We start from the raw sequence: 12,715 nt of genomic DNA, 5'->3' as shown, positions 1-12,715 counted from the left end.
ATATATATATATTCTTAATATATGTGACACGTGACTCTCCTTTTTAAATAAAAAAAGAATAATAATGAAAGTGGTAACCGGCAATTTGTTTCCCATCCGGTTGCTTACATTACATAACTCAAAAAGCAAAGGTGGTTACACTACATAACTAGACGAGTAGTTAGTTACATTACATAACCTTTAGGTCATAGTTGGTTACATTCCGTTACCATTATCCCAATAACAAGAGAATAAAAATGAAAGTGGTAACCGACAACTTGTTTTCTATCCGGTTGCTTATATTTCATAACCCAAAAAGCAAAGGTGGTTATACTACATAGCTAGTCTAGTAATTGGTTACATTACATAACCTTTTGGTCATAGTTGGTTACATTCCAGTGTCATTATCCCTTTAATTAACTAAAAAGTTTTCTAATCTAATACTCGTACAAACTACTTTTACACTTGTCCATTCCATAGTAGTCGTTTATTTGATTTCTATACCAAGTCATTTCCATCTTTAAAATTCAACTTAAAACATGATTTAGTAAAAAATAAATAAATAATCATCCGTGGATATAACGATCATTTATAGACTATGACCAAAAAACTTATTTTCATTGTTCCTTGATGCATTGAACGCAAAACAAAGTTTCCTGACATTTATCATCGCATGCAATAGCTTTGCTAACAGAATAAAAATTTTCTAGTCAATTTATGACAAACTTGCAGCTGTTAGGGGTGTTTGTTACTTTGGTTAATTTATGGTTTCTTATTTTTTATAGTTTCTTTAATTTGATTGTATAAAAAGCCCAAATTGATAACCAATACGCCTGTTCAGCTGATCTCATAGGCTTCTAGGCACTCGGCACAACTCAAATATTCGCAGGTGCGAATTATAGTAGGAATAACGATTGTAATATCAAATGGGCAGATTGGATTTGTACTCCTTACATGTAAACTCAAACTCGTGTAATTGTATACCTTGTTGCAACTTACTAGCTAGATTAAATGAATTTCTATGATTTTTTATTTTTTTTTTTTAAAAAAATTTGAATTGGCCTTTTCATCTCTCAATATTTTAAACTTTTTCCAAAATATGAGGAGTTATAGTTTATGTCTAAAAAATGTTTTTTTCTTTAAAGATTGTACCCATTACTAAAATAAATGGATTCTTGAAACTTTTTTCTCTTTTTATCATATGATTACTAAAATAAGTGAAAGTAGCGATTTTAAGGTCAAATAAAGGGAAAGATTCTGTTAAAGTAACGAGGTGTTGATGGATTAGCCATTTGATGTCTTTGGCGTAAGGGAGAGCAAAGGGGCTAGATTGTGATAAGACAGAAGTTAAGAATTGTGCGGTGGGTGATGATTGTGGTGACGGTGGTGATGGGTGGACCATTTTGTTGATTTGATCGGAAAAATCAAGGTCGGAGAGAAATTCTTTTGATGCGGTATTAATTTGAAATTTATGGGAATTTTTTTTTTTTTTTGTTTTTAAAGGCGTTTGGAGTTTGGACGGTGAGTATGGTGGTTAACAATTTAATTAACTTTTTTTAGCAGCAAAGAAAGTTTAAAACTCAAATTTAATTTTTAGCACATTATAATTTTTTACTTTTGTATTTGAAGTTCTAATTATTAAATTTTACACATCATCGATACGTCAAAACAAAAGAAAATTATTGAAACAGAAATATAAATTATTATAAATTAAAAAACATAACAATATATTTTAATTAAAAATACTCGTATATGTTAAAAAATAAACTTTGTAGTATAATACCTTAATTATAACCCTCTTTTTACACATTATCATGCATATTAGTCACAACCGGACAAAACTAACGAGATGCTACTATGCTAGTAGTTTTTAATAGTCACACAATACAGAGGCTATAGAGATGCCAAATAAATAGTAGCAATACAAATGTCTTGATTTCTTATAACCTAATTATTAATTTAGCTATCCATATTTTTTATACACTGACTAACGTATTCTTGTTTGTTGTCTTTGTTTGATGACTTTTTTATACGTAAGATTATATTAACTTTTTATGAAATATATTAAGTTTACATCCAATTTATGTATAGAGTTCCTTAGAGTAAATAACCCCTCATATTTGTTTTGCTTCAACTCAAAACATAAGTTGTGTTAAGTGTTAGAAATTTGGTTTTTATGAATACAGAAAATTAAAGAAATAGAAAATATATGAACCAAATTGAGGACGTGATTATCACTATCCTTAAGGAATATTAGCCCCTACTATAAACGCTGGTGGATTCAGACTAGTTTTCTCTCAGGATTCACCCCAAATACAAAAGATTAAACAGCGTTTTTTAATCTTTTTCTATGAACATTGTGAATATGTGTTTGTATCAGAGAAATAGAAGAAGAAAAGATAAGATAAAATACGTCCCCTATTGCCTCTATATATAAGAGTTTTGACAGTTTTTAAACTGTCAAAAACCAACCCAAATTCAGTTTTTGATAACCACCCAAAAACGGGTCTTGACAAAGGATGCAAAGATATATATATTTTAGTTTCCCTCCAAATAATCTTTCAAGCTATTTAAATATGACAATCAAACCAAGACTTATAAACCTACTTAGACTTTTATCTTCTATCAATGTGGGACAATACAACAAACACAAACTAACTAATAAAGACCATATCTAACATTAAGTAACTTAAAAAATTGCTAAATGCTAAATGTAAAATAAATTTTAATCCCTTGATCGGCCATTGCGTATAACTGCGTATAACTCTTGATATTGGCCGCTTTTAAAAAGGGAAAATCCATCTCCGTGTATAACTCTTGACCATGTAGCACTAGTATTCCTTTGTTAATGTTTTGTTTTAGTAGTAGACGTTCATGTCTCATAGAGAGGAGGTTTCAAGTTCAATGTTGAACACAAAATTAGTAGTTTAGATTATTACTAGATTTTAGACCCGTGTCCAACACTGGACACAGGATTTACGATATTAACAATATTAGATCTTCATACATTTAAGTCATAAAAGCTTACAATTTTTTAAAAAAAACACGGTTTTGAGTGTTATATTTTGCAAGTTGTAGTATAATAATCATAAGTTCCTCACTGTCATTATTAGCCTAGACATATTGATGTAATTGTTTGTCGTAGTCAAGGAAAAGGGAGGGGCCGGGTTAAAAATATAAAAAGTTGAAAGACGGGTGTAACAAAGAGGTGGAGATATAGAGAGTTAAATAATAATTAATAAATACCATATCGTTGGCTTTGGTACGAATTTGCATCATATATATATCGAGGGTGTTGAACACCAAGTTGATACATGCATCCTTTGGTTTGATAATGGCAAAGTTTTTGATACATAATCTTTTATGTGTCAACAATTTTAACGAAACAATTATTAATATACAACTCCCTTCATTAATTACACAAACTAAGAAACGTATCCATATATACCTTGAGTCAGGTTTGAGAATTATTGATTTATGTATTAATTATATATATTACTATCACGCGCGGATCCAAGATTTTGAAAAGGTGGGGGCAAAAAGTTTTATGCTAAAAACAACCAAACTATCTAACTTGTCAAACATGTGTCGAACAACATTTTTACTAGTAAATATTAACTAGACCCGTCCAGAGTTTTTGATGTCTAGGGCGTAATGAAAAAAATTGTGTTATTAGATTAATAGACAAATAGCACATGATTAATTTTAAGATGTTGTGATCTAGTCAAATTAACCAACTTATTTTGATGATGATTTTTTTATGTAAAAAAACTCTTGCATACTTTATCCATATATATGATAATATATATATATATATATATATATATAGGGTAAGTTTTATTGATAACCATTCTCATATGAACATACTAGCTTTGTATCTGCGCGATGCGACGGGGCATAGGAAAAAAAACGTTGGTTAATTAGTGGTACCCACGCGATTACCAGATCACCGTACCTATGGCTTTATATGTTTTAGACGGTGGAGACGACAATGGTTTTGGGGGGCGGTGGCTATGTGTGTTTTAGAGGGAGATGGTTCCGAGGGGATGTATGTGTGTATTTTGTTCTGGGGAATGTATGGATGTGTTTTTTGTATAATATGTGAGCATCTCCAGGGAAGGGAAGAGAGACAAATTGGGCTTAAGGTTTTCTTAAGGGTATTTTTGATATTTCAAGGATTAAAGTGTTTGGTGGTAGTGTAAATTAAAAGGGTAAAATAAGGAATTTAAAGGTAGATTGTTTAATTTGAAGAAGGGTAATTTGTTTATATATGGAGTATAGAAGTAATTATAAGTAGAACTTGATAATTCTTATATGAACGAATATGTTCACATATACCATTTACACATAAACATCAACTTATATTATATAAGTTCGTATGGTTCTTCTAATTCAACTAGTATTCACATGAACCTTTATAAAAACATAATTAGTTAGACTAAAAATAATGGGGTTTGAAGGTTTTATTTGTTTTTCGTAAATTCGCATAGAATCGTAACAAAAGAGTAGGTCATTGACTACAAAGAAATGTTTTAATCTATTTTGATCATGCCTCTAGATTTTGCAAATTAAAAACCAATAAATCAAAAGGTATAATGTATATTGTCAGAAGTTATAGGGGTAAGACTGCAATAATCCTTTTTCCAATATTTACAAAAATCTGGTGGGTTCATTTTCTTTTTTTCTTTTACTTTATAGGCTGGGTTCTTTTTCATTTTGGGGTTAAAATCTAGATAAAATTACTATCAAATTGCTAATATTGGGCTAATGTGGCTGGGGTCACTTTCCCCTCTCTCTAATGCTTTGCATCCGCCATTGATTACTATATTGCTATATATATATTAGCTACAAGCCTAAAAGATATTTTTATAAGCGGCGGATTTAGCTTGGAGGCATTGGGGGCAAATTGCCCTGAAACGACTAGACTCGATATATGAAAGAAACGAGAATTTTTTATTTTTTTTTTACGGTATATACCCACTGCGCCACAGTGGGGGGGTACATCCTCCACTACGCCACAATGGGAGCAAAACACCACGCAAACCAGAAAGTCCGCACTGCGTCGCAATGGGTGGATGCAACCCCCACTGCGCCGTAGTGGGAGCAAAGTGCACCCCGGACCAGAGAGTTTCCACTGCGCCGCAGTGGCCAAAATCACCCCACTACGCTGCAGTGGGCACCAGTTCAACAACACAACATATTTTTTTTTCAACCTTTGATCAAACCTATAACCTTCCAATTTCAAAACCAAACTTCATAAAACACAGTTCAGAGATTTAGACAAGTATTTGACATGATTATAAACATAATTACCATATCCCTATGATCCACATTCGTCTACACAACTATATGGGTCGATTACCCATTTTGACACCTTCCAAACCAAAATATACAAACTTGCAAACTCAAAAGACCTTCACTTGACCATTTACAGAAATGTACCAAAACATGACCATCAAAATCCAAATATGTACCAAGAGCCAAAGTGATGAGGGATATCTAAGTTTCGAATCAAAAGAATGCCATTCTTCCATGAATGGCTAAATACCTTCAAGATCAACTAGCAACTTCCAAACAATGCTTCCAATCAATCCAACCTAGTTCTTTCTTCCGGAACTACCTATAAAAATGGTAACAACTGAAAGGTAAGCGAATGCTTAGTGAATATGCTTGCATATAATCATATAAACGAAGGAGGGCAATGCACAAAGGACTGTTGCATATGGAGTACTATGACACCGTCGTGCCATATCCATAATACTCACCTTTGAGTCAGGCATTACATGGATCCATATAAACAAATTATTACAATCACAAATCAAATATCACAATAATAATGCTCTACATGAGCCTATGGCCACCAATTAGGCTTGTAATCAAACTCAACCATAAACATGGGACTAACGCCAAATCAATTACCACACATGGAATCTGCTCAATATCATATGGTAATTGACCCGACGAATATACAAAGATATGCAAGTATACTCACCTCCTTCGCGACACAACAAACAAATCAATATAACCGCAAAAGTAACAAATCAAGCTTTCAACCTATCAAGATATCACAATACTCATATAAGACGATATTCACATTCCTAGCTATTTCAACATAGCCAAGCTAACCATTCACTAGCATTCCTAACCCCTAATCACCCCATTAAGTCATTGAGTTGCTTACTTACAAAATTCTCATATTAATTCCAGAAATCATCATCATTATCAACATTACATCACTAAACTAGCAAATTCACCATTGTCATAGTTGAAATTTCACTTCCATTATTCTCATTATAATAAATTTCAATAAGCAACTCAATAACTAACTCATAAAATACAACAATTTGGGGAAAAATCATATAAAAAAAACCCATTACTAGCAAAATCCTCAAATTCTACCTTTCAAGAACCCTAATTCTTAGAAAGGAAAAGAAGTTAGGTTAAGAAATCAATACCTTAAAGAATTCAAGAAACTAAATTAAGATTTAGGTCACAAATTTCTCCTCCTCTTTTTTTTCCTCTTGGATTTTTGGCCATCACCTCCACTAACACCACAAACCCTAATTTTAAATTTCTATTTTAATTGAAGATGATTAATGTTATAGTTCTTGGATGGATTACTTGGATTGCATGAAAGGTTAGGATTTAATTGAATTGAAATGAGAAGAAGGTTAGAGGAGAATTCTTGAAGAAAATGGAATCGTGACTAAGGAAGGGAAGGACTTGGCTGACACACTATGGGGATGCCACGCCCCATTCAAACTTTTGTGGGTATTTTACCGGCTATCCGTTGAAGTTCCAACTAAATTAACCCCATATCCAAAAATAAAATACTAGACACTTATTTTAATGTCAAAGTTACAAATAGGGTTTTTTATTACCTTAAAATTATTGGGGTGTTACATGCCCCTACCTTTTTTTTTGTTACTATGTAGAATTTTTAAATTTATTTTATATTTATACTTAAAATTTTGCCACTAAAAATGAAAAGATACTAAATAAATAATAATATATAGAAACATATTTTATGTAGGTAAAAGCTTATTGTAGAAGTGATTTATTAATTTATGTTTTAATAGTGGTTGTGTTTAAGGGTAAGGTTTGCAAAGAGATAAGGAAGAAGATGATATACTTTTAAAACATACCATACATGTAAGTATGTTTTTTCTTTTAAACCCCTATACTTAAAGAAGTGGTTATATTTACTTTATGAATTTATAGACAACTTTTTTAACCCTTACACCTTTATAGACAACCACTTTGACCCGTAAATTTTTTAAGTAGATTTTTTGTTTAAAAAAAAATATTAAAATAATAACAATAATTCAATACCTTATCATTAATTTTTATTTTTTTGAAATAACCATATTCTTAAAAATAATTAAATTTGAACGTCATTTTATAAACTATTTAGTATATATTGACTTTTAAAATTTTGACTTATATTTTACTAGTTTTATATATATATATATATATATATATATAAAGATTTAACATTTTTTCTATTAAAGCAAAAGTGAACAAAGTATTAAGCTTCTAGTTTAAGTATGTCTCAATTTATTTGATATTTTATACAAAATTTAGTAGAGACTTCTTCGAGTGACTCATTTTAGGCATAATAATTTCGAGACCATCTTAAATATAACATATGACTTTTAAATTTGACCTCTTACAAAAAGTACTCTGGATCCGTCCCTCCATTCACCCCACCCTATCTTCTACTTATAATTTGAGTAATTATAACGTTATAGGTTTAATTATTGCAAGAGTCATAAAAATGTAATTTGATCTTTTTTTTATATTTATCTAATATAAACAATAATGTTAAATTTGAAGTAAAATGATAAAAACTCTAAAAGATGTTGTTAATTAATGACAGCATCATGAGTTGTACGTTTTTGTGTGTATAATAAGTTTTATATATTTATCAATATATTTAGCTAGAGATAAGCTTTTATACATATGGTATCATCTTTTTATATACGTAAACCGTTTCATTTTAGTGTGTCATGTTGACTAGCTTTGACCGTAAATAACTTTGTTTGTGCTATATATTAGTTGATGAAACTTATATGAACGAAAAATACATTAAAAACCCAATCCATTCATATATTTTATATCAAGTGTTACATGACACAAACAAAGTTATTTACAGTCAAAGTTAATCAACATGACAATTAAAATGGGATGGAGGGAATATCTTTTTATACTCGTATATGTTATTGATACCATTTACACTTGTTATTAACAAAATTCAAACTTTAATTATAGTCCCAACTACTATTTTTAGTCGTAAACAATATATCAAGAAAATGTTGAATTTATTAATAATTGGAAAGTACGAGTAATATACTATGTTTAATTTGTTTTATGTATATCAGACCTCTATTTTTAAAATTTTTTTTTGCTAATTCATCAAAGCTTATTTGTTTATGTTGAACGACACATTTGAAATAATAAGTATTACGAGGTATAATATCAAAAAGTTTAATTAAACACTTCTCTACATATATATATATATATATATATATATACTCACGTTCATATTATATATATATATATATATATATATATGGGAAAAGTGAATATAAGGTTGTCCGGTACCTAAGCTTAGGTGCGGAACCCTCACATACTAATATTTTATTATTTATTGTTTAATGAATAAATGTCCGGGCCCCCATGATTTTTATGGTTTAAAAAATTAATATGTAAGTGTCTTACATCTAAGCTTAGGTACCTAACAACCTTATATTCTCATCCCCATATATATATATATATGGGTCATACCGAATGATCGAAAAGATAAGTACATAGTAGTAATAGTTATGTGAGTGGTGGAGACGGTGTTATATAGTAATTAAGTAGCTTAGTTAGTATACTAGTAATAGTTAGATAACGAGTATATCTTTAAAAGTTTTTATTTTTGTGTCTTAGATTGGTTTTTCTTTTCATTATTACGCAGTATATGATCATATGGTTGATATGATTCTACTATCACATCATGCAGATATGATGGCACCGGCCATCTAGTTTCAAACTAATATTCCCCGACTAAAAATGGAAAAAAAAAAAACGTTTACAAAACATTCCATCCCACCCTATCTTTTATGGCAATGGCCATCTGGTCTATATACGCATCTATGTATCATACCAGGTCATCGTCCCATTTCCATATATTCCTTCTAGCTAAGTTATATACTCATCATATCTGTTCAAAACTTTTCTTATCCATATATCCAATAGACCAATTCTTGTAGTAATTTAGGTTACAAAATAGTGTTTGTTTAGAAACGTGTTTGTTTCTGAGTTGTTTGTTTGTTCAAAAAACAATATCATTTCTTGAAAGATTTTATTTGCCGTAATTTATCTTATGCTTTATTATCTGGGTGAATTTTTGAGTTGATTAGTAAGAAAAACTTTTTCTTCTCTCTCTTTTCCTTTCCACTCATGCTATGTATGTTCTTAAGTTCAAATTAATAAGAAAAGAAATGAAATGATATGATAAGAAGAGATGAGATAAGATCCTTACAAATCATCCTAATAAAGGAAGGCAGATTTTTTAAACAAAAACAACTAAAGTTTCCTTTCAATTCTATCAAATCATTTCCTTTCCATCTTTAAAAAAACCCTCAAGAACCCAACTTATTTTAAAATCACTTGGATTCTTTTCTCTTCCTTCCTTGCAAAAACCCAAGAACACAGTGTTAAGTTAACTAAACAATACACACTGTATGGTTAAGTTTTTTTAAGTTAGGGGGAAAGGATTGGGAAGGAAAAAAATAATAAAGGCATTGTTAAGTTTTAAAATGACCTGAAAAGGAAATGAGAGGAGAGGAGAAAAGAAGTAGGGGAAGTTATAATTACTTTTGCTTCAAGACTTTTTCCTGTCATTTTTGTTGTCTTTCCTTTCCTTTCTTTTCATTTTCTTTGTATCCTTAAGTTATCAAAACAATACAGTGTTGACATGATGAAGCAAATTTATGCCGAAGAAAGGGCAAGAAAGGGGAAGGTTGAGCTGGTACGCGAAAAGGTTGAGATCGGCCACGATTATCCGTTTGAGCCGGGAGACGAAAACCTTAAGATCGAGGAGCCACGTGATCGAGACTTGGAAGATGATCGATGGAAGATAGAAATGAAAAAATTGAGGTGTGTTTTTTGGGTGAAAGTGTCAAGCTGATGAAGATGGTAATTTAAATTAGGGTAAAAAACCTTTTTATTTTTTACAAAATCTGCAACGGTCAGAATTCAAACCAAATATACCCGTTAATAGCTTCCAACGTTCACATTTTCCACAATCCAAGACTCATGCCTAATCATCAATCTATGCCTAAATCACTCAAGCCTAGACCATGCCTTGACGTTGGCGGCAGAATTTGCCGCTAGGCATGGACATGCCTAGCTCCATACTTCTCCCATTGCCATCATTCTTACTAGCTAGATTTTGATGAAATTCTATGATTTTTCATTCTTTTTAAAAGATTTTTTAATAGACTTTGTCATGTCCCAATATTGTAAACTTTTTCTAAAATACGAGAAAACATGAGTTGTAATTTATGTATCAAAAATGTTGTTTGCATTTAAAGGATTTTACCTCTTACTTAAATAAATGAATTCTTTTGACTTTTTTCTCTTTTTAAAGTATGGTGATAGTAATATTTTTAAAGAATTAAAAGTCTAAAACGGTCAAGTATGCATTGCATTGTACTTTCTTCTTTAAGGACACAAGTTTATTCCATTCTAGTATGAAAAAAGTTTCGGACTTTTCAAAAGGCAAAATAATATTATAAAAATTGGGTAGTGGATTTCTAGTTTTGAATGGGTAGTTCGTGGTTTTTAGAGGGTACACTATGTTCTCTCGTTTGTCCTAGTCCAAGGGCGAGTCAACATGAGAGTTCAACTTGTCCCAAGACTTGTTTCCCATGACTCGTTCTTCCTAAAGCTAGTCTTATTTTTAAATGTTTATGGGTGTTAAATTAATTAAAAAAATTTATGATATATAAATAGTGAGTCTTAGACTAGTTATGTATTGAGTCTGTTTTAAAAAATTAGTCCTGATGTGATGTTGATATTACGCTGAGGCTAGTCCTTAGTCCTACCATAGTGTAAAGTGTAAGCTTTTAGAGGCTTTTAACGACCCTTCATTATCTTTTTATTACTTTTATATTCCGAAGGGTTATTTAATTTCTTCCCTTATAGTAAGTTTTTGGTACATGAACTTTGAATTCAGATTCTTAGCTATGATCGATGTGACACAAGCATTACAAAATATAAAATAATAAGTAGTAAAAATGTTTTTGATAACGGTATAAAAATGTTTTGTATAGTAACTTTATATATATGTATTGGTAGCGAAAAATTATTTAATTTTCACAATTCCTTGTTCTAATTATATGGAGTAATTAATTAATGGTCTGATTTTACAGTATGATCACAGATATGCAGAGACGGAGCCAGAAATTTTTTTGCAAGGGGACAAAATTAAAAGTTGTTTATCATACTTATAACAGTCGTATCCGAAAATGAAAAAAAAAAAACAAAAAGGGCCTATCTCGAAAATAGAAAATGGACTCTCAAAAGAATTTGTTATCTACACCGGGTCTAACACTTACATTTAAAAATACTAGTTTTTTTTTAATAAATAATGACCACACGTATCGAACAAGGTCTTATTAAATGAAAACGTATTCAATCATATAATGCAAGAAACCCAAAAATATACTTCCTTGGATATAATTAACTTTATGATAATTATAATTAATTGTATATGATAAATATACTGTGTATAATAATTTGAAAGAAAATACATTTTTTATAAATAGTTCCACTATAATATACTACACATTTACATACTCAAACAACGAAAGTTTTTTCTTAAATTATATTTCATTCTTTCTATTAAAAATTAAAACAACTCGAGTTTTTTAATACCTTAATGAAAAGATCTATCTTAAAATTACTGCTCGATGACCAATGAGATCCAAATAATAAGTTTATGACAAGTTGACAACGAAGGTAACATTTATATATATTTCCTACTTTTATAAAAAAATTTTTTACAAATATATCATTTAAATTTTAAAAAATTACATTGTATTAAAATTGGAGTTGGGCAGCTGCAGCCGTCCCTGCAGATATGTATCATGGAACCGGCCGGGTATGACATTGCATTGAATGAAGCTAATAATTCCGGCCTATATACGGAAAAAAAACTATATGTACAAGCCACCCCCACCCTACCTTTTACCAACAATATATATGATGATGGCCAGGGCTGTATATACGACGTACAAGTATATATTATGTATAATAAAATAATTATGTACGTATCCACCAGGCCACCGAACCATATACATTTCCTTCAATTGATCTTTCTAATTACACACCAATATATCACTAATATTAATCATATAAAACATGTCAGACCACGACGATGGATCATCTTCAGATGATGACAGCGGCGATGACTCCTACTCCTCCGTCGGTGGTCACAGTTCGGAACCGGAGGTGAACTCTGAGAATGAAAGTGCGGAAGCTTACGACGACTTCAAAGACAATGATCACGAAACAGATGGTGATTATCCAGAAAATTCTATTGATAGTCAGGATAAATGGAAGGAAGAGTCCCCTGTCATTTCCGGAGATTATAGTGTTGTTGCTTCTGCTGCTGCTGATGATGACGATGGTGGTGGTGATCAGGAGGATGATGACAAGAAGGCGGAAAAAGTACAGTAGTCGT

General features: G+C 30.8%; 1 protein-coding gene across 1 annotated transcript; it reads left to right on the top strand.

The window, feature by feature from the left end:
* Window positions 1-12,393: 12,393 nt before the first annotated feature.
* LOC122592135 (prostatic spermine-binding protein-like) lies at window positions 12,394-12,711 on the top strand. Its single transcript, XM_043764343.1, has one exon. The coding sequence runs from the start codon at window positions 12,394-12,396 to the stop codon at window positions 12,709-12,711; it is 318 nt and encodes a 105-aa protein (XP_043620278.1).
* Window positions 12,712-12,715: the final 4 nt, after the last annotated feature.

Source organism: Erigeron canadensis, chromosome 3, assembly GCF_010389155.1.
Source record: "Erigeron canadensis isolate Cc75 chromosome 3, C_canadensis_v1, whole genome shotgun sequence".
Taxonomy (NCBI): domain Eukaryota; kingdom Viridiplantae; phylum Streptophyta; class Magnoliopsida; order Asterales; family Asteraceae; genus Erigeron; species Erigeron canadensis.
The sequence above is the reverse complement of the archived record's forward strand: the minus strand, read 5'-3'. Positions and strand labels throughout refer to the sequence as shown.

What these genes read in the sequence shown, in the direction of transcription:
- LOC122592135 (XM_043764343.1), top strand. Translation starts at nt 12,394, where the DNA reads ATGTCAGACCACGACGATGGATCATCTTCAGATGATGACAGCGGCGAT.